General features: G+C 47.0%; 1 protein-coding gene across 2 annotated transcripts in view; it reads right to left on the minus strand.

Annotated features, from left to right (window-relative positions):
• Nucleotides 1–1,110: 1,110 nt before the first annotated feature.
• The window catches only part of ACOX2 (acyl-CoA oxidase 2), a 34,634-nt gene continuing 12,541 nt past the window's right edge, over nucleotides 1,111–23,203 (minus strand). For both annotated transcript variants that reach the window (XM_056129267.1, XM_056129266.1), the window contains exons 11-15: nucleotides 22,765–22,944; nucleotides 20,206–20,311; nucleotides 14,689–14,906; nucleotides 6,362–6,494; nucleotides 1,111–1,477 (exon numbers count right to left, since the gene is read on the minus strand). In XM_056129267.1, the coding sequence (XP_055985242.1) occupies nucleotides 1,415–1,477; nucleotides 6,362–6,494; nucleotides 14,689–14,906; nucleotides 20,206–20,311; nucleotides 22,765–22,944 (700 nt within the window). In that variant the 3' untranslated portion in view covers nucleotides 1,111–1,414. The remainder of the gene's footprint in view (nucleotides 1,478–6,361; nucleotides 6,495–14,688; nucleotides 14,907–20,205; nucleotides 20,312–22,764; nucleotides 22,945–23,203) is intronic.

The raw sequence follows: 23,203 nt of genomic DNA on the forward strand, positions 1-23,203 counted from the left end.
CAGCAGTGCTTGGAGAACCAGTGCAGCCCTGCAGACAAAGCATATGCTTCTTGATTTCTGGTTTTTAGATGTTGCATTATTTAATGAAGGAAGACCTGGGCAGGTCACTCTTTCTCCTCTCTCAGAGAAGAATGAGATTCTTTGAAAGGAGAGTGAAAACACTGTCCACTTTTGCCCATGTGTTAAAATTTTTCACACTTGACCAAAAGAAAAAAAAGTTAGAAATCTGTTAATTACCCCAGTCCCGTTATTTTAAAATTAAAATCCCTTAATTAGGGGCTGGAGCAGTAGCACAGCGGGTAGGGCGTTTGCCTTGCACGCGGCCGACCCGGGTTCGATTCCCAGCATCCCATATGGTCCCCTGAGCACCGCCAGGGGTAATTCCTGAGTGCAGAGCCAGGAGTAACCCCTGTGCATCGCCCAGGTGTGATCCAAAAAGCAAAAAATAAATAAAATAAAATCCCTTAATGATATTTGCAGGATGCTATGGTTTTAGTAGATATATCAGTACGAGCTTTCCTTGCTGCCATTCTAAAGAAATGTTTTCCACTTCAAGTTGGTTAGTGGTTAGCTAAACAAAACAAAGCCCAAACAATAGTTACAAAAGGTGACAGTCCCAGACATTTAGATGTCTGCCGAGGTAATGTGAGGTAAGATGATTTGAGCTAAATAAACAATTGTGAGAGTGGGAATTTTGGCTTAAAGTTGTAGAAATTCAAAAGTTTTGAACGATTGATCATCTTTGCCAAGTGTATTGGAGAAAAGTTTGCTTTTGGTAAAATTTTACCAGATTTGACCTGGAATGAGTGTTTTTATTTGGGCAGTTGAAAATTATTTGAAAGCATGTAGTTTGCTTGTATTTGAGCCAGTCCAGTCTTTTTTTTTTTTATCATATTTCAAATAATTTTCTTCATGAAAAGTTGATTTTAAAAATTGATAATGAATTGCATTCTCAGGGGTCTATATTTTATTTAAATTTTTCCAAGCAGAGGCACTTTCGGACACGGATAGTACATATGTGTCATTTCATACTCTAGACTAAATAAATGTATGATAAAGATATAAGTGCTGTCTAATAAACATAGATCTAAAACAAAACATTAGACAAAATAGATTCTACAAATGTATAATATTATTGTCTTTTGGTTGTGGAAAAATTTAGGCATTCAAAGTTGTAGAAAGAATACTGTGGATACAGATATTCACTGACCAATTTCAATCCCCTTTGTCCTCTCATGGGTTATTTTGTCTTAAGTAAATCTCGGTATATTTCATCTGCTTCAGACTTGGTCTCTAAAGGATAATGATTCTCCTTAAAAATAGATTAAGTACATACATTAACATTTGAATGATACATCTGTGTGCCTTAGTACCCTCTTCGCATGGTGGTGGATCTTGAATGCTGTCCATCCCTTCACAACTTGGATTTCTGGCTTTGTAAGAGTGGCTTTAAATATTTCTCATAGGCAGGGTTCCCCTGTTTGTAGAAAGAAGTACATTATTAAGACAGTGTTTATGCTAGGATTAATAACTTTTACTTTCAGATTAAATTTTTAGTTTTAAAAATGTAACACTATGTAAAGTCCTAAGTTTCAAAATTATTTTTTAAATTCATATTGTGTGAACATACGGAGAAACATTTTTTCCAAAGGGCAGCTTCCTTTTCTTGTGCAGATTTTAATTGTGGATGCAGGTGGCCAATTTAAAAAACACAGCTAATTATTTGCCTTTGGAATTTAATGCAAATGACAGTTGACTTTCTGAGTTTCTTTGAAACTGAGCTTTAATCCCACAGCAAGGAGCCAGAGGTGGAATCAGATAGGTAAACAGTATCTGTCACCACAGGTTGTTTCCATTATCCTTGAGTATAATGTATTTTTTCCTTCATAGCTCTCTCTAGCCTTGTCTTTTATATTATGCTTCATTTTTGCCCAGCGAGATAGAATTGCAGACTCCTGAAGATGGTATCTATGCCTTTTATTCTCCACTGCACCACAGTACCTAGAATCATTTTTGGCATCCAGCATATGCTCAGGAAATAGTTGCTGAATGTTAAGTGGATCAATAGAAGCGTTTAACCCATCTAGATACTTTGTGGACATATTTGTGGACATATTTTCATGAGAGAATAATTGTGGAGAAATTGGATTCTTGTTTTGAAATTGTTTTGAAGTCCCCATTGCCTTCTTCACTGCTTGTATTGGTATTGGTAGGGATCACTTAGGAGTTTGCCCTGGGAGGAGGAACAACAGCTTTCTGCAGCTAATTTTGGAGGAATTGACTTGAAATAGCATGAAATCAGGAGAAGAAAAATCAACACCAAAAAGCAGATGCCATGGGCAGAATAAAGCACGAGAGAGTGAGGGCATCATCTCATAGGTAAAACTCACCACTGAACCTGCCTATAGAGAAGACTGTCTTGTGTTCTGAGTCATTCGATTTTGCATAGCACTTTGAGTAGAAATACAGTTATGAAATATAGACTCATTAGTTCTTTTGTGTCTACACAAGGCATATTTCAGTAGAGCTGTTTTATTTGAAATGCCTGCACAGTGCCTCCCTGTAGTACAAATGAGGAAACATGTCTCAGTGCAGCTTTGAGATAATGTGCAGCAGATTAGAAAAATATACTTTAAAAGTGCTATTTTTGATGGTCTCTTTAAGGAGCCAAAAATGTAAGATTTATGTGACTGTATTTTAAGTTAACCATGTGTCATTTTAACTGCCTGGAAGCAGTTCTCTAAACCTCACATTCCTCTCTTACTGCGCACAGGAGTCACGTTGGTGTACCTCTCTCTGCTGTGACCTGTGGCCGGAGTCTGGTGCAGAATTATTTGCATCAGGTCCTTTGGTCTTACTGTATGGGTAATCATGTGCATTTATTTCATCAATAAAGAAAGTGCCTGCCATGACAGATCAGGAGTTGAGAAGAACAGTTCTTAGTTGGCAGAAGAGAAGTGAATGGAATAAAAGGCATCAACAATTTGCCAGATATGCTGCTGGTGGCAAGTCATGCCCTGAATTAGAGAAGCCGGCCCCTTATCCAATCTAGGGTTTGTCTGTTTTTTTGGGGGGTTTTATTTGTTTTTAATTTTTTGGTGGTGGTGGGGGGAGGCCACACCCAGCGATGCTCAGGGGTTACTGCTGGCTCTGCACTCATGAATGACTCGTGGTGGTGCTTTGGGAAGTATATGCAGGATGTTGGAGACTGAACCCCAGTCAGCTCTGTGCAAGGCAAACACCCTAGCCGCTGTACTATTGTTCCAGCCCCACCCACCAGGGGTTTGTCTTTTTAAAAGGATTTGTGATATTAGTGAGATGGGGAATCAATCAGAAGATTTCTTTGAGCAGTTAGTGAAAGAGAAAAAGGAATATTGGAGCTATATGTGTTAGCATTTCCTGACAGCTGCTAGCAGGGTTTTTCTCTGGAGCATTCAAGTGTATGTATTTATCTTTAGATTAAGAACCTTATTTGCAGTGGCGGATTGTTGTCTTTTTATGTGAGGATTTAAATGTCAGAAAGCTGATTATTAGAAAAAACACTAGAAGTAGCCTAATTGTACTAAGCAGTAAATGTAGTTTTGGGTCACACCCAGCAGTGCTGGGACTGTGTGGTGCTGGAGACCCTAGTCCTGGCTTGGTTTCCTGGGAATATGTAGTCCAGGGATTAAACCGGGGCCTCTTGCATGCAAAACACACAATCCTGGGCCAGAGAGAGAGGACAGGGGGTAGGGTGCTTGCCTTGCACATGGCCGACCTGGGTTTGATTCTCGGAATCCCATATGGTCCCCAGGCACTGCCAGGAGTAATTCGTGAGTACAGAGCCAACAGTAACCCCTGGGTATTGCTGGGTGTGGCCCAAAAACTTAAAAACAAAAACATGCAGTCCTGCCCTTGAGCTATGTCCCCAATCCTATCATACCATCTATTGATTTATTGTTTTTGGGGTCCATGTTCAGGATTTACTCCCTACAAGTGTTGGCTCTGGCTCAGGGATCACTTCTGGCTGGGTTCAGGGGCCGACATGCGGAACATAGCAGTTTGTTCAGGTCTGTACAAGACAAGTGCCTTACCCGCTGTACTGTCTCTTTTGACCTTCTTTTAAAGAAAAAAAAAAAAAATATATATATATATATTTTTTTTTTTTTGTGGTGGGTAGGGCGTGCTTGTCTTGCACACAGCGGACCCAAGTTTGATGCCTGCCACCATGTGTGGTTCCTGGAGCCCTGCCAGGAGCGACCTCTGAACACAGAAATGTATATGTGTGTGTGTTTTGGTTGCTGTTGTGGAGGGGGAGGTGATTCCTTGGTGCTTTGGAGGCCATGTGCTTCCAGGGGATGGATTCATGTACCACACATGTAAGGCATGTGAACCACCACTTGATTCGTATCCCCAACCCTGTATCAAACCTTTAGATCAGTTTTCCATTTTTGCCTGTTGAATTATAAGGACAGCTTTCTAGAGCTAGGGAATAGCAAAACAGGTTGGTCTTCTGTTGTTCAACCATCTTGGGGAGAGAGGGTAGCTCATCAGGCTGTAACTCTGGATAATGTTAATTTAAGCAGTGACGTAGGACAGGATATAAAATGTTAAAAGCAAGTCTAACACCATGTTAAGTGTGAATAAAAGCCACAGAGTTGCCAATTTAATGTGGTGTTAAGACACCTTTTCTGCAATTTGACCTAAGTGGTTAAAAAAAAAAAAGTATGCTTCAGAGTCTGAATAACAATATGGTTGCACTACAAAACTTCTTTTTTTTTTTTTACTATAAAACTTTAAAAAATGATATTACATGTGGAAATCATCTGCCCCACAGGTAGGGGGAGGGTGTGGGATGGGGGTATACTGGGTTGTTGGGGGTGGAGAATGGGCACTGGTGAAGGTACGGGTGTTTCATTGTATGACCGAGACTTAAACCTGAAAGCTTTGTAACTGCTTTCACGGTGATTCAATAAATAAAATTATAAAAAATGAAAAAAAATTATATTACAGCAGGCAGGGCGCTTGCCTTGTACATGGCCAACCTGGATTTAATCACAGGGCACTCCATATGGTCCCTTTGAAGCCTTCCAGGAGTGATCTCTGAGCACTACTAGGTGTGATCCATAACAGTTTAAAAACTTTGTACATGAACAACTTTTTGTATCTCATAGTAATTCAGTTTAAAAAATGTTTGTACCTATATTGTATGAGGTAGCTTTGCTTTAATCAATTATTTCTATTAAATACTGATTCCCAGAATTTAAATTCTGTTAAATTCTAACTACAGAGTATATGTATTCATTCCAGTTAAGATCCTCATCGGCATTCGTAACTTTCCCTCGTGGGGGTCATAGCAGCATCTGAGATGCTGACCCCGGCCATGGTGCTGGCCCCGATTGTTAGGATTTATGCCTTCTCCCTCTGTCAGTGAAACAGAGTCGTGGTATTCCCTCCTGGAACAGCTAATTAACTTTTTGCTGCAACCCTTTTAATTGTCAATTATATTGCTTTACTAGGCCACAGATGGAAGAAGCCTATTTTGTTTCTGCTATTGTGTTTGAGTGAAGAGGAAAGAGGGATCTCTACCAGGCAATTATATTTAAGAGCCATCCCTCAAGCTTCCTCATCACCTCTGAATGTCCATGTTTTGTTTTGTTTTGTCTTTTGCACCCTACCCCCTGTACTATTTCTCTGGACCCTGAACACTCATTCTTATCAACACAAAACCTAGAGTTAAGAAGTAGATGGCTAAATCACAATGAGTTATGGTCTTTCTTGTGTTGCTTGAAAGCCAGTTTTTCATTGTGTATGTTTGACACATGTCAAACCATAATTTAGAGCTTGGGCCATCCTAATTCCATCTGCCAAATTCAGAGTGGTATATTTTGCTGATATAGACCAGATTGGATGGGGGTGGGGGGGCAGGGGGCCCTTGGGCCCTGCCCAGCAATGCTCACGAGGATAGGTGGTGCGGAGGAATTGAATTTTGTCCATGTACAAGGCAAGCACGGAACCACTGTGCTGTCTCTCTAATCCTCTCAAAATATTTTAAACAGACATACCATGTCTACTGATTTCAAATGTAATGGGAATCAATTAAAATGGGGGAAATGGAGATGCAATTTTTGGCTTGTTCTCTGCATATATATATATATATATATATGTATGTATATGTATTTTTGGCCACACCAGGCAGTGCTCAGGGGTTTCTTTCTCAGAAATCACTCCTCGCAGTACTTGGGGGGACCATACGGGGTGCCAGGGATTAAACACAGGTTGTCCTAGTGTTCAATGTAGGGTACAAGACGAGCACCCTAATTGCTGTCCTATCTCTCCAGCCCCCTCTGCATGTAATTCGTAGTGTGGTGTTCTCAACTACCTGAGTGTTGGTGGGTGACTTCTGAGCCCACTGGAACAAACGTTCATAGACATTTCCATCGTAACAGCCAAGTGCTGAGTTTAAACTCTGATCCGTGAAGTCAAACGCATCAGTTAACAAGATGGCATCCTTCCTGTGAGAGAAAACAGTTTGTATTTTACTCACTTTTTATTTTTCAACACCCCTTCCCCTCCCCCCCCCCCCCCCACACACATACCCCATACCACCACCACCATTGTTGCAGACAGCTGTGGTACTTGCTGGGGGGGTCACACACCAGGTTGTGGTACTCACTCGCTGTCGTCCTCCCTGAGGCTCATTTAGTTATAGGATTAAACCTTTTAGTTATAGGGTTTGCATGTGTGCGCCCCAAAGGGCTGCATTCTCAGTCCAGACACACGAGTTCTGCTTCCTGGGGCTCCTGCACATGATGCCAGGGCTGCATACTTCCTGGCTGTGTGCTTACATGTCGCACGTCTCCTCTGGTTGCCGTGCTGGCAGGGGTTGGGGGCTGGGGCGTGGGGAGCGGGCCAAGGCCTGGCACACTCCTTGTGACACCTGGCTGTGTGAGTTGCTTACACACCTCTGACTGCAGTTGAGCCAGAAGCTGCATGAGGAAGTGTCGGACAGCAGAGCTGGCAGGACTGTGTTCGGTGTGTCGGAATCACAGTGGATTCGGACCCTAACTCACGGCTGTGTTGCTCCTCTGGTCCCAGCATTTGTAATTCAGATCTTTCATGAATCTAATCTGAGATGGTTAATAACGTCTTTCTCTCTGTGTGTGTGTGCGCGTGTGCGCATGTGCAGTGTATATGCATGTGTGTGTGTGTGTGGGTGGTGTGTGTGTGTGTGCGCTAGGGATCAAACTCGGGCTCACACCTGTGAAGCAAGTGCTCCACAGATGAGCACGATCACTGATCCTTATGAACTTTTAAAAAGGCTTTTGGGGGCTGGAGTGATAACACAGTGGGAAAGGCATTTGGCTTGGATGCAGCCAACCTGGGTTCAATCCCTGTGACCACATAACAGTCCCCAGACCCCACCAGAAGTGAGGACCCCTTCTGGTGCAGAGCCAGGAGTAAGCTCTGAGCATTGCCGGGGTGCCCCTCCCAAAAAAACAAAAACACCCCAAACCCAAAAAAACCCAAACAAATAAAAATACCCAAATAACAAAGAACAGTCTTCAGTGGCTTGAGAGAGAGAGAGTACAGCAGGCAGGGCACTTGCCTTGTGCAGTTCCCGACATCACATATGGTTCCCTGAGCCCCATCAGGAGTGACCCCTGAGCACCTCCTGGTGTGGCCCAAACCAAATATAAGTAAATAAAAGGTTTCTGTTTTTTGGGGGCTGGAGCGATAGCACAGCAGGTAGGGTGTTTGCCTTGCACACAGCCAACATGGCCGACACAGGTTCCATTCCCGGCATCCCATATGGTCCCCTGAGCACAGCCAGGAGTGATTCCTGAGTGCATGAGCCAGGAGTAACCCCTGAGCATCGCCGGGTGTGACCCAAAAAGCAAAAAAAAAAAAAAAAGTTTCTGTTTTTTGATCAGTTACATATGCATAGCATAAAAGGTGAAGTCATTTTAGAGGCTTTTTCATTTAACATGAAAAGCCTCTAAAATGACTTCTTATATCCATTTTTTCCCTACCCCCATCATTTTTACCCCCCCCTAGTATTTTTTTGCTCACCATAAATAAACGCCATAATATTTAGAGATAGAATAGAATGACTCGTGTGCATTTTGAATATTTCATTCAGACTCATTCATAGTGCTACTTTTTGGTTGGTTGTCCAGGCTTGGGGATTCTCTACCGTCTCTCTATTACAGAAGACAGGATTTATTTTTGGTCCTCTCTCCTCACCTGGACCCAGCATCCTGCACCCCACCCCTGTCCCGGCGCTTCTTCCCCTTGGCTTTTCTGCTTCCTGATACGGTTTTGGCTGGGCTAATGGCACTCACACCATCCTGACATTATGACTGTATGTATCCTGTCCATTATGACTATATATCCTGTTAATAGCTGAGCCAGGTTCCCACCGCATCTCATTACGGTCATCTACTTCGAGGCTCACTCTTTCTGTCTCCCACACTCGGCCATAAATTCTCAGAGATTTCGCCATGTATGTGGCTGTTCGTTGAAAACATCGTCTCATAGTTCCCCAAGTCTTCTCCCGCATCGACCTAGATCTGTGTCCTCCCTTTGTTATTCTTTGCCAAGTGCAGATGTGGATGTGTCCTCATCGCCTGCAACCTCTCCGTAATATCTGCCATGTTGTATTTATTGTCTCCTGCCTTTTTAGTTTACTCCCTCTATATTCTGATTTTTGTTTTGTTTTGGGCTTTTTTGGGTCACACGAGTGGTGCCCGGGACTCTGAGCCAGGCTGTGGGGCGGGTGAGAGCCCTCCCCACCCCAAGGGACCCAGTCCCGGCAGCCGACCTCCACTACCCAACCACTGCCATGCCCCAGGCCGCTTTCCAGACACATTATAAGACACTTCCTACCCATTTTCCACTATTACTACACCATATCTGATAGGGTTCAGACAGTAGGCAACAAATCATAGAGAAAAATATATAAATATTTTTATATTTATATATTTGTCACTGTCACTGTCCTCCCGTTGATCGTCAATTTGCTCGAGCGGGCCCAGTAACGTCTCCATCATGAGACTTGTTGTTACTGTGTTTGGCATATCGAATACGTCACGGGGAGCTTGCCAGGCTCTGCCGTGCGGCGAGATACTCTCGGTAGCTGGCTGGGCTCTCCGAGAGGGGCGGAGGAATAGAACTCGGGTTGGCCATGTTGGCTGCGTGCAAGGCAAACGTCCTACCGCTGTGCTATCACTCCATAAATTGAGCCCGGCAAGCTACCGAGAGTATTCGATATGCCAGACACAGTAACAACAAAGTCTCCAATGGAGACGTTACTGGGCCCGCTCGAGCAAATCGACGAAATATATATAATACATTTATATATATATTATATTATATCTCCTCTTGGAGAGCCCGGCAAGCTACCGAGAGTATCCCGCACACACAGGCAGAGCCTGGCAAGCTCCCTGTGGCATATTTGATATGCCAAATACAGTAACAACAACAGGTCTCATTCCCCTGACCCTGAAAGAGGCTCCATTCGTTGGGAAAAGACAAGTAAGAAGAGGCTGCTAAAATCTCAGGGCTGGGAGGAATAGAGACATTACTGGCGCCCACTGGAGTAATTCAATGATCAACGGGATGACAGTGATAAAGTGATACGGGTGGTGCCCAGGGGCTCCTCCTGCCTCTGCTCAGGGCTCTCCCCTGGTGGTGCTCCGGGGATCATATGCAGAGCCAACAGTCAAGCAGCAGTCAGCCACACTCAGGGCAGTGCCTTGTGCCTTCTATTGCCTCTCCAGCTCTCAGTGTTCTGATTTTTATAATTCTTTTCCCCCTTTTCAAGTAATTGTTTTAGCTAATTGAATGAAATATTAAAAAGCACTGCTTGCTTCCCTTTTTAGGAAAATATGTAAAAGAATATGCAATTTTCACTTGTTAGCTCTCATTTCATAAGGCATTTGAGGTGACTTGGATACTATTTTAATCTTTGCTGGATGTCCCTTTATCCTCATTCTGAAGTGCTTTTCAGAGAGAGCTGTTTATAGTTTTCTGACCCTACTGACATGTTCCAGTTTAATTTCCCTCATCCTTCTGTGATCTCTTTACCTAGCTGTAAATCATGACCCATTATATTTGCTCTCTTAAAAATCTATTCAAGGGGCTGGAGTGATAGCACAGCAGGTAGGGGCATTTGCCTTGCACGTGGCCAACCCGGGTTCGATTCCCAGCATCACCGCCAGGAGTAATTCCTGAGTGCAGAGCCAGGAGTAAACTCTGTGCATCGCCAGGTGTGATCCAAAAAAAGCAAAAAAAAAAAAAAACCAAACCTATTCAACGGGGAGGGGTGGGGAGGAGAGAGAGAGAGAGAGAGAGAGAGAGAGAGAGAGAGAGAGAGAGAGAGAGAGAGAACAGTAGGCAAGGTGCTTACCTTGCATGCAGCCAACCTGGGTTCAATCCCTAGCACCCCATATGTCCCCCAGAGCCAGGAGTGAGCCCCAAGCACAGCCAGGTGTGGCCTACATCTGTATCTTCTATGTATCTATCTAATCTATTTATTCAACACATTTTCTTGCTTTGTGATACTTGCTTAGAAAAACTGCATCCCTCATTATCGTCAATTTTCTACCACCTCTGTAACTATATGGATAAAGAAAAATCAACACTGCTGTAATAAGGAATCAAGTGGACTTTATTGCTGCCTAGCAATCATAGTAAATTACTCATAATGAATTCTTTCATTCCCTTAGGTGATTACTACACATTTTCCCTTCCATCCTCAAATCGACAGTGTCTGCCTCTCTATCTCTCTTACCTAGATGATTTTGCATGCTGCAAATGATTTTACATTTGTTTCACTGGTGAGGGAGAAGCAGTAAGAGCATTTCTGGAAGTTCCTACTTATGGATTTATACAGACAGTGATTTCAAGTCTCTGTGGTACAGGAGAACCGTCTGGGTCCTGGCTCAGACCAACCCCTCCTTTGCTAAGTATCTTCTTTTCTTGCCTCTTGGAAATAGTGTTTTAGAAATTCCGCCTTTTCTTTACAATATCAGAATTCACTCAGCTGAAGTATTTTCACGAATATACAGACATGCTCTCATTTCTTTCACTTTTTTGTTTTTGGACGACACCCATCACTGCTGAGGGCTTCCCCCCCGCCCCCCCCCCCCCCCCCCCCCCGCCCAGCTCTGAGCTCAGCGGCTATGCCAGCAGGAACCTTAACCTTTATTCTATCTCTTAGCCCTCATTTCTTTCATTTTATAAAGAAGCCTTTGACCCAATCAAGTTCCTTCTCCATCTATGCTGTATCTTAGCTCCCGCTTATGACAAAACGCCTGGAAAATGTTATGCTTGTGTGTGCATGCTATTTCTAGGGCTTCTGCTGTTCTCCTATATTGGATCTGTTCAGGTTTTCACTCCCACCAGACCACTGAAATAACTCATGTCAAGGTCACCTCCTCAGCATGTTTGGAGGGTCCCAGCTCGCAGTGGTTGGGCCTCTTCCTACACTCCTGTGATATACTTCTCAGTGCTTTAAATACTAACCATATGCCAATGACTTCCAAATTTATCTTTCCAGTCTCACCTGCTTTACTAACATCCTACTTTCTAACAGTTTTTTTTTTTTAACTTAATGTGCTCAACACCAAACTCCTGATTTCTAAACATTTTCCTTTCTCTCTTGCCCACACCTGGCCTTCCTCCATCTTTCCCTTTGATATTCAATGGCAGTTCTGTTCTGGCCCAAAACTTGAATTTGCTGGCTCGTGCGCTCACTCCCTTTCTCTCTCCTCCCTCCCTCTTTCTCTTCTCTCTCTCCTCTCTTTCTCTATCACCTGGCGGTACTCAAGGCTTACTCCTGGCTTACTCTGTGTGCAGGGATCACTTCTCGCAAGGCTTGGGGGGGGCCATGTGGGGTGTCTGGGATGGAACCCCAACTGGCTACGTGCAAGGCAAGGGCTCCACTTGCCGTCCCTTGTCTGATCCCCTGAACTTGCTGTCTTTTATGTTCCATGGCTAATCTGTCAGGAAATCCTGTTCTAATTTCAAAATTCCTCTGAACTTGAAGGGCCAAAGAGATAGCACAAAGGTTAAGGCACTTGCTTTGCATGTGGTCAACCCTGGCTCAGTCCCCAGCATCGTAAATAGTTCTCTGAGCACCAGCAGGAGTGATTCCTGAGCACACGGCCAGGAAAGCCCTGGAACACTGCCTGGGACGACCCCCAAATCAAAACAACCCCCACCCCCGGACCATATTTTTTTCTTCATGAAATAAGTATTCATTTTTTATAAATAAAAATAAATTTTTGAAAACGGAATTTTCATACGTGGACTTAGGCTCTCCGTCAGCATTGGAAGGAGCTTTCACAGGATGTAATGATGTTTCCTCGGCTTTACTAAGTCGAGGCTTTACTAATCCCTCTACTTTTTTTTTCCAATTTGGGGGTCAGGGGGTTGGACCACAGCTGGGCAGTGCTCATGGTCTCTTCCTGGCTGTGTCCAGTAGTGCCCTGGCTGTGCGAACATCTGTAGTGTCGGGGATTTGAACTCGGAACATGGCAGCCACAGCTGTGTGGGAGGCAAGTGCCTTTTATCCTGTATTCTCTCTCCTGCCCTATTTCTCATTTTCATGTTACTTCTCATATTTTCTCTTGTGTGTTTTGTCTTTTTAAAAATCCTCTTATTGATGTTTTATTGATTTTTGGTTTTGATTTTGGGGCCACACCTGGCGGGGTGCTCAGGACTTACTCCTGACTCTGTGCTCAAGGACCACTTCTGGCAGACTTGTGGTGCCGGGGATCGAACCTGGGTTGCCTTAGTGCAAGGCAGAGGCCCTGCCCCCATATACCACCCCCACACCTCTTGTTGATATTTTAATAGTTGTTTTCCCTTCTCTCTCTGCTTTCATGCCACACTCAGCAGTGCTCAGGGGCAGTTCTTGGCTCTGCTCGGGGGTGGCCCTGACAGTGAATTGAGCTACTTTCGGCTGCATGTTTTAACCCTTGTCACTGTCTCTCTGGTCCCTTAACAGAGTTTCAAAAAAGAGGGAGCAAAAGTGATAAATGCATACATTCAGTCTCATTTTTACGTGAAAATCTCTGCAGTGAGATTTTATGATCATTTATAGCTGCTTGGGTCTGTTAATTACCATTACCTAGAGAACTGTCACATCATAAAAGCCTTCATTTATCATTTCTATCTCAGGGTGATCGTGAATAATCAAGGCAGGATATTGTGATAACCATTTAAAGCTCCGAGTCTGCTACACACCTAATTGCCTTGCAGCAGTGGCAAGGTTACTTAGAAACCATAATGTGAGTGAGTCAATTTATGGGGCTCATGCATGCAGAAGCTGTCCATTTGTGTCAGTGCGATCTGTCTTGTCTTGAATTGTAAGTCTCTGGTGCCAGGCTAAGCACTAAAGATGCGGCCACAGATTAAAAATCAGGCGCGTGAGTTGTTAAGGTAATCTCTTCGTGTTTCATCATTACTGACAATCAGGGCTAGAACATCATTGTCTTTATGTGCTTTTAAATGCCAAGTGTTTCAGAAAGGTAGACGTACTTAGGTTTTTAACCGTGAAATATTCAATTATGCTATTAACAAGTTTCTACCACTGAGTTTTCTATATCAGGGAAAGTTTAATACCTGAAGCATAATCGTGTTCTTGTCAGTTTTTGATGATGCGATTATGTTAACATGAGTTGATCATCAACTATATGTTAGGTGTTTTAAATATAGTCATCAATGACATTTTTTTGTGTTGTGTGGGGTATTGTTTGTTTGGGGGCCACCCCTGGCCATGCTTGGGAGTATCCCCTGAGCACCACCAGGTGTGGGCTGCGTGCCCCTATCCACCCAAAAAAGCTCTGCACTCAGGAATCACTCCTGGTAGGGCTGAGGGGTGCTGGGGATTGAACCTGGGTCAGCTACGTGCAAGACAGGCACCCTACCTGCCGCTGTACTATCTCTCTAGCCTCCACTGCTGACCCTGTCCCTGATACCAAAAGTGGTCCCCTGATCACTGCCAAGTACCCTTCCTGAGCATCACTGGATGTGGCCCCCAAAAATGCCTTCCAAATTTCATTAATATATTACTGATCTGTAGAATGCTTCATCTTTTGTATATACCTTAGAAGCTATTCTTGTTTCCTTGGCATTGTTGAAGAGTTCAACTGAGGTAGCTAGATAACTTAATTCTCTTTTTTGGGAGGTTGGGGGAAGCCCACCTAGCAGGGCTCAGGATTTACTTCTGGTTCTGGCTGCACTCAGGGATCGCTTCTGGTGCTGCTCAGGGAACCATATGGGATGCTGGATTCAAACCCAGGTCATTGGTGTGCAAGACAAGTGCCCTACCTCCTGTATTAGTGCTCCAGGACTCAAGGTTTTGGCATTTAATGGAACAGGCGAGGATCCTGAGTAATAATAGCACAGCGATCTAGAGCACCTGCGAGACGAGTGCAGCTGTGAGTTTAAAACCCCAGTGTCCCACATGTGTTGAACATTCAGGTCCTGGCAGCTCTGTCGCTTAAGCCTGGCAGGTATGTATGTGAACACCATAATTATGGGCAAAGTGAGCGCTGCAGCTGAAAAGAGGTGTGAACACACCCTGGGCAGGTAGAACACACCAAGTCCAGGTATGAGCACTTGTAGGGACCCTGGGAGCACCACAAGCATAACCTGTGCCTCCACTGAGAAAAAGAGAGGGCTCACTCGGCCACTCACCGAATGAGACGGAGCAGGTCCATGTAGGCTGTTCGCACCATGTGTACCTGGACCCCAGATAGGAAGCCATCGTGGAGGAAGTCACCCGTGTTGGTCAGAATGCCTTGTAAGGCGTGGAGGTCACACAGGCGTTTGAGTGCCTGCCGAATTGCTGGTTCATTTTCTAGTTTCTCCAGAGCTTCTACAAAACTCTTCACAGAGATATAGTAGCAGTGCGCCTACAGAGACACAAAGGTGCATTAGTCTCTGACTCCTATTTAACTTCTTTCATTTTTGGGCTATACACACACTCTGTGCTCAGGTCCGCAGGGGCTGTGGAATGCTGGGGTCGAACCCAGGCCTCTGGCCTGCAAATCATGCACTCAGCCCATATAGGCCTCACTTTGGCCTCGGTTCCTGATTTCTGCTAGATAAGCTTTCTGCTCCATGTGTTCACTAGCAGTCTGACAACGTCTCTGAGCCTTTTAGATGCAAGAGTGCGCGCATGCACACAACACACACACACACACACACACACACACACACACACACACAGAGGCCCATACTGTTTCCTCATTTTTGTCTGGGATAGTTTCCCGGCAAGCTACGCAGAGTTTCTCGCCCGCACGGCAAAGCCTGGCAAGCAACCTGTTATGTATTCGATATGCCAAACACAGTAACAAGTATCACAATGTAGACGCTACTGGGCCCGCTCGGGCAAATCGATGAACAACGGGAGGACAGTGACAGGGACAGTTTCAAATAAGTTTGGTAGCCGACAGGAGAATGCAGGAGCGTTGAAGGCTGTCCTGGGGACAGTGGAGAAAACAGCTGTTCGTTACCAACCACATTCAAGGGAGTGAGAAAGTCGGGGTTCAAGATGTTCATGATGTAACCTTGAGGGGCCGGAGTGATAGTACAGTGGGTCTGGTGTTTGCCTTGCGTATGGCCAACCCAGGTTCAATCCCAGAGAGTCGCTATAGCCCTTTAGGAGTGAATATGATGTAGGCAGGTAGACAGGGAAAGGCCCTTGGCAATGAAACTTCGGTCAACAAAGCTTCTGGGAAGGAAAATTTTAAGACTATCCACCTTGTGGATATAGAAAACAAAGACCCGATAAAACCACTGACAGACCCTGAGGAGACTGGACCCCTCCCCATAAAGTTTCTCTCCTTGGAAATCCTCGGACCTCTCCTTTAATCTGATTAACTTCAGTGATTCAGCCCAGAGAAGACTCTAGAACTTCCAGATCAAGACAACCCTCGAAGAGCCTTGCAAAACACCTTGAACAAAGGAAGGGCACGCATATGCTGCCTGAGCCCATGTGCTGCTTGTGCTCTCGTGGGCACATGAGGTGCCGAGCACATGCGGTGCCCGGGCAAATGTGTTGCCCGCATCTCCCGTCTTGCGATGTGTACTTTTATGTTTTCCTATCTAACGCTGGGATGTGTGTAGGGGCTCTCTCCACCCTTGGAAAAGCCCGCGTTCTCTCTTGAGCGCGTTACTCTGTCTCTTACTCTCCACTCTCTCCCACTTTTCTCTTCCTCCTTCCCTTCAAAGACCCTCCAGATAAAATCTGTTTACTTCAGTGCTTGTCTACTCCTGAAATTCTTTTCTGCGAGCGAGACAAGAACCCTGAAAGCCCTGGGTAAGGCCTGGGACTGGTTTCTCCTTTCCTGCAAAGAGCAAATCCTCGCTCCAGCCTGAGTTCATGGCTCCCTGAGAAATTGGGCGGTGGGGATCGACTCTGGTGACTGGCAGACCAAGTGGACTTCGGAAGTGGCCTGACAGCCACCTTGTGGGGCTGGCGGGGCTCAGGCCCGTGCCGAGCAGAGGCTCATTGCAGACTTTACCAGTCCTAGTCTTCCCAGTGGGTCCTGGGTGGCAGAGGCGGAGTGGGAGAAGGTTAACTCTCCTTCCCTCCTCCTGACTCACCTGAGCCACCCGTGGGGTCCACCGACATCAGTTTCTGAGCACAGAACCAAGAGTAAGCCCTGAGCACCACTGGGTGTGGCCCCCAAACAAAACAAAACAAAAAGGTGTACCATAAAATTTATCCCACGTAGGGTCTGAAGTCCTTAAGCAGAGCTATTAGCCCATATGCAACCACTTGCTCTGGCAATGGTTAGGATAGATAATGTGATGCTACTGGTTGGTAACTAACCACAGCCCTCAACGCGGTGAGAGCCCCTTCTCTGGAGAACCCCCATCCCTCCTACAACCCGCACACAGGCTCAATGCCTGACACGCTAGTAGGCTTTCAGGATTCTGTCTCCCTTATGTCTGAAGTTCTTTCTGTTCAGTCAGTATCTCTGTCATACCGGTTAAGTATTTTGAATTTTCGCCCTCTCCCCAAGCTCAAAGCACAAACAGATCTTCTTTTTTCTTTTCTTTCTTTTTTTTTTTTGTTTTTTGGGTCATACCCAGTGATACACAGGGGTTACTCCTGGCTCTGCACTCAGGAATCCTGGTCTCCTGGTGGTGCTCAGGGGACCATATGGGATGCTGGGGATCGAACCTGAGTCGGCCACCTGCAAGGCAAACGCCCTAACCGCTGGGCTATCGCTCCAGCCCCACAGACTCATTTTCATCAGCTGGGATATATGTGTTCTGTGGGGTAGGGGGAGACGGAGTGGAGCAAATGGGCTTCTCAGAGTTTTAGGCGCCTGCCTCTATTCCCTATTTGTCGACATGCCCATGTGGGGACGCTGCTTTCTGGCCAGCTCTGCAGAGATGGCCACACTGCTGGCTGGGCATTTAAAGAGCAAGCCAAAGCACGTCTCCGGGGTGGATGGTGTTCACTGTGGGGAGAAGGGGGTGCGGGGTAGAAGACAAAAGGGGGATGGTCATTCCAGGCAGTGGGCACTTGTGCAACATGAACTCTGCCACCTGGACATGGCGTTCCCTTGGTTTGCAGCACTTGGACAGGGACGAGGAACAGATGTGTCCACTGTCCTTGCCAGGTCATCATAACCTGGTTGCTCAAACTGGATCCATTTTTTTTCCCCTACAAAACGGGAGACTTCTTTCACACTGGCCCCGCTTGCCTGTTCTGCCAGAAAGGAGGGCACGGGCTTCACACTCTTGCCTGCAACTCCCTGGGTTGAGGAGTTGCGGCTCAAGTCTGTGCCGTGGACAGCAGGGGAGGGGACAGAAAGAGAAGGTGACCCGTATTACACTTCAGGTAGAGCCTGAGCCAAACCTATGCCCTGTGGTCTAAGCACTATGAACTTGATCTGCTGTTGTGGGCCTTGGTTTAAATATTGTCTCATGTTGGGGGGTGGGATGGTACACGGAGCATTTATATGCTAGACTCATTCCTATTCAGTCATCCAAGATAATCGAGGTACGTGCAGGTGTTTTTATTCTTTTTTTGCCTTGCACGAAGCCAACCCGGGTTCAGTTCCTCCACCCCTCTTGGAGAGCCTGGCAAGCTACAGAGTATCAGCACGGCAGATACTCAATATGCAGATACATATATTCCATATGCTAACAAGAGGTCTCACAATTTGTTGTGAGACATTACTGGTGCCCGCTGGAGCAAATCGATGAACAACGGGAGGGCAGTGCTACACTGCTAGTATTCTGGTGACGGCACACTCTCTTCTGCGAGGATGGGATGTTTAGCCCAGTGGGGAGCACCCCCAGAGGGGGTGGAGGCGGCTGCGGTGGCTGGCAGAGTCGCACCAGCGGGTGTGATGGCGCTTGCGGGTCACTAGAGGGCGCTCATGCGCAGCCTGCCCGGGCAGCCCTGTCCTGACTCCTGGCTAAAGTCTCATTCCGGACTGCCCACTGTCTGAAATTGGGTAATTAAGGATTGACGTGGTCATCTGGGTTTTCCAGCTGGCAGCAGGGGCCTGGCTGCTGAAGCCACAGCTCAGGAGTCATCCTTAGCTCCTTTCCACGCCTTTATTCCCGGAAACCTATGCCATCCTTCTAACTCCTTGGTTCTTCTAACTCCTTGGTATTTCTGCATCTACCCACTTCCCTCCATGTCCTCCGCCAAGTCCAAGGTCAGGGCCGTCTTGCCACCATCTCCTGACTGCCTCCTGTCCGTCCCTCCCCCAGCAGTCTGCAGGACACTTTTCGAATGAAACTCTGATCTCGCTCCTCGCCTAATATGAACCTTGCCAAGGCTTTCCTAGCAGGTCACGGTCACGGTCCTCCCGTTGTTCATCGATTTGCTCGAGCAGGCCCAGTAACGTCTCCATTGTGACACTTGTTACTGTGTTTGGCATATCGAATACGTCACGAGGAGCTTGCCAGGCTTTGCCATGCGGGCAAGATACTTCCGTAGCTTGCCGGGCTCTCCGAGAGGGGCGGAAGAAAAAACAAAATCTAAACTTCACAGAATGAAGTTTAGATTTGGGGGGCTTGTCTGTCACGTGCCCCAGGTCTCACCCAGTTTTCTTTCTCCGTGATATTCTCTTTATTTATTTATTTTTGGGTTTGGAGCCACACCCAGCTGTGCTCCTGGCTTGCTCCTGGCTCTGCACTCAGGGATCACTCTTGGTGGTGCTTGGGGGACTCTGGGGGGGGGGGGCTGGGGATGAAACCTGGGTGGGCTGTGTGTAAGCCAGGCGCCCTACCTGCTGTACTCTCTCCCCACCCCATCTCCCCTATTTTCTTATCTTTTCTCTCAGATTTAGCCTCCTTCCTTTGATTCTTTCTTGGGGGCGGGGGGGACACTTGCATTTCTTCTCAGGAACCATGCTTTTTTTTTTATTGCCTCCTCCTCTCTCATTTTTGCAGAGGAGTTGCTCCCCTCCAAAGATGAAGCTACTGGGGCTGGAGCGATAGCACAGCGGGTAGGGCGTTTGCCTTGCACACGGCCGACCTGGGTTCGATCCCCGGCATCCCATAGGGTCCCCCCCCCCCCCAAGCACGGCCAGAGCCAGGAATAACCCCTGAGCATCGCTGGGTGTGATACAAAAAGAAAAAGTAAAAAAAAAGAACAAAGATGAAGCTACCTCTCTTTTTCTGGCTGATTTCAGTTCATCCTTGAAGTCTTGGCCCAGGGGCCATTTCTGGGAACTTTTTCTGACGAGGTAAGAGGTGAAAGCTCTGGGATTCCCCCACAGAACTTCCTAGCCTGGAGCCCTGGTGAGCACTGCCAACCCTCCAGCGCCCAGTGCAATGCCTGGTGTTGGGGAAGGCTCTGACAAACATGCTGACTGAGTTGCACATCAACACAAAAGAGAATGGAAATTGACTCAGACATCTAAGGATTGCCTGTGGTGCCATTGGGGGAACTTGACCTGCTTTTTTTTTTTTTTTAATCTGGGAGGAAATATTTGAACAACCTGAAGCAAATCCAATAACACTGCCTCATTACGTTTTTTCCCTAGGAGCTGCCAGCAAGACTGCCTTGGAGTTAAATCCTTTAATTAAAATACCCCAAAGACTAAAACCTTTTGGTAGTGAAAGAAGGGCAGCCGCTGGGCCCGGGAAGAATGGCAGAGCTCAGGCTATCCCAGCATGAGGGCCTGTCGGGAGACAAAGCAGGTGCCCTGCAGCCTCAGGTCACTGGTGACTCACCTTGGCGGCCTGGAGATGGATGATGGTGGTTTGGTTCCAGGCGTCCTGCCTGTCCATGCCGGACTCCATCAGAGTTTGTAAATGATGCACGGAGTCCCTGATGAGCCTGAAGGCCAAAGGGAAACATAGGTCAGCTTCCTGACTGTGTTGGAAAGACAGTGGTGGGGTTTCGATCCAGGCTGCCTGCCGAGGGTCTCGCAGGAAGAGAAACGGCTCCCAGCTCCTGACCACCCCTGGGTTACAGAGCTTGAAAGACCTCATGTGTCTGGCCTCTCGAGGTAGGCCCACCTAGTTTACAGTGGGTGGAGCGAATAGTCTGGGGCACACAGCCAAGAAGCGGGCAGGCAGGTCCTAGCCCCCTGCCCTCGGCCGGCCAAGATGGCATCTGAGCCCTGTGTTTCCAGGCCAGGCTGTGACTGGCGGAGCCCAGCAAGAACAGCTGTTCTCCAAAGGCTCCTGAGCCGCCAGCATCCAGCTCTGCTCCTTCCACCCAAGGCCTTAAAGGAAAAGAAGAAAAGAGCACCCATGTTCTTCTAGCTCAATAAATTCGGTCAGTTTGCCACTTTATACTGTTTTTTGTTTTCTTGCTGTTCAGGGGCTATACCCGGCAGGTAAAGCCTTGGGGCTCACTATTGCGGTAAAGCCTTGGGGCTCTGTGCTCAGGGAGCACTCCTGGCTGTGCAGTGTAAGCTAGGAGTGCCTACCAAATGCAGTGATAGACTTTGAACTGGGACCAGCCCCATGCAACTCTTGGACTCTGTATGCAAAGTCAACTGGGGGAAGCATTGTTTATTTTGCTCTCTCCCAGGAGTAGATAAGCAGCTGTTACATAAAAGCAGTCCAGCAGCATTTTTATGGCCTCAGCAACCTTCTTCTGCCCTCCCGACCTTCCCTGAAGTGTCAGTTGTGTGAGGCCTGGCCTTACCATCACACTGGCTTATTGGTGGATCTCCCTGCCCAGCCCTGTCCCGGCATGGTACCGGTACTTAGGAAGAACTTGTGGGAAAAAAAAGCAAATATCCCACATTGCTCTTGATCTTGAAACAATGATTAGCCATCCCTGGGACAACTGACTGGCACACAAGACCTCTTCCATACTGAAAATATTTTTCTGCAAGTTGCTTTTGGTGTTTTAGTTGGGGAACAGCTCAGAAGGCTTTCGTTTTTAGGGTTGAATTTCTCCACCACGGGCCCAGGATGAAGCTCAGTGGTAGATCACTGGCCAGTAGAAAGCCCTGGCTCCGATCCCACACACACACACACACACACACACACACACACACACACACACACAGTGTTGAACCACCCCCTCTTGCCTGTGATGGCCTGAGTTTGCCTGTTAGAACAGGGTTTCTAGTCTGTCTCTGGCCATTCCCCGTGCACACTAGGTAGACGACAGTATTTGCTGACAGAATGGAAGAGTCTTGTACCTTGTTCCTGTTCTCCAGAGTCCTGTGGACCCTGGAAACAAACTAATTTCTGACTGCGACACCTTGACATAGTCAGACTGTATTTGTTTCACTTGGGCCACGGCCAGCTGTGCTCAGGGGACCCTGTGGTGGTGGTGGTGGTGGTGGGAAGGGGGCGGTAAAGTAAGAACTTTAGCACTTATTTCCCAGGCGCTGATGTAGTCATTTATATTTTTTAATTATTATTTTGGAGCGATAGCACAGTGGGTAGGGCATTAGCCTTGCACGCGGCTGACCTGGGTTCGATTCCTCGGTCCCTCTCGGAGAGCCCGGCAAGCTACCGAGAGTATCCCGCCCGCATGGCAGAGCCTGGCAAGCTCCCTGTAGCGTGGCGTATTCAATATGCCGAACACAGTGACAACAAGTCTCACAATGGAGACGTTACTGGTGCCCGCTCGAGCACATCGATCAACAACAGGAGGACAGTGCTACAGTGCTATTATTTTGTTTGTTTCTGAGTCACGCCTGGCATTTCTCAGGGGCTGTTCCCAGGGGACCATGAGGTACCAGAGACCAAACCCAAGCCTCCTGCCTGTTGGGCTATCTCTCTGGACCTGTAAGGTCTGATTTTTAAGAATTACTTTTACATTGTGGACAAATATTGCTTGATATGTATACATACCGCTGCAGAGCAGGACTCGCCTATGAATATCCTCTGTATTGGAAATTATAGTAAGAACCTAAAAAATTTTTAAAAATTCCTTTTTTTGAGGGGGTGGGGGGACTATCCCTGGCAGTGTCCGGAGCCACTCCTGGTGGTATGGGGGGGCAGGCGCTCAGCCCTTGGGATCAAACCCTGGGCTCTCTCCAACACAGCGTGTGCCCCAATCCTTTGAACCATCTCTCCAACCTTGAAAGTCCTTGTATACTGGCCTGGAGAATGACGCCTCCTCCTAGCTTGGCCAGGATGGTGATGGTGGCCCGCAACTTAGGGATCTGATTCCCCCCGTCTCTCTGCCCAGAGCGGCAGGAGCCGAGAGGCCTAAGGAGTCTGGGACCCGGGTGGGTATTTCAAAGACTGTCCACAGACTGTCCCAGCTGTCTCCCAAGACCCCCCATGGGAGAACAAATCATCCCAGCACTGGCTCACCTGGTTGCCACGTGTGCCCAGGCCTTGGTGTAGAACTCCGGACGGAGGAAGTCAGCTACCTTCTGGGCTGGACACCTGGGCAGGTCAGCTGAGGTCAGGTAGGCAACAGACTGAGGAAGAGACCTTTGCGATGTGGCGTCCCGGGATGTCTGAACCTGCAGGTAGATCTTCACCAGGAACCTGGGGGTGAGGGTGGAGGCAGGTGTGAGGGAGGGGGCCAGCCCAGGCCTCAGTCAGGCCCTCGCCTCATTCCGCCTGACCGTGGGTCACTCTTCAACCCAAAAGCCCCAGAGACAGCTGCTGGGAGGCCCTCAGGCAGGAGGGAGACAGGCGTATTTCCTTTCCCGGTCTGGGTGAGGGCTGGGCTGACATGCTCAGGTCCTGAACGTAATAAGCCCTTTTGATATCTGAGCAAACAACCCTTTCTGTGGGGTAGGAT

The sequence above is a fragment of the Sorex fumeus genome, unplaced genomic scaffold (assembly GCF_029834395.1).
Source record: "Sorex fumeus unplaced genomic scaffold, SorFum_2.1 ptg000072l, whole genome shotgun sequence".
Classification (NCBI taxonomy): Eukaryota; Metazoa; Chordata; class Mammalia; order Eulipotyphla; family Soricidae; genus Sorex; species Sorex fumeus.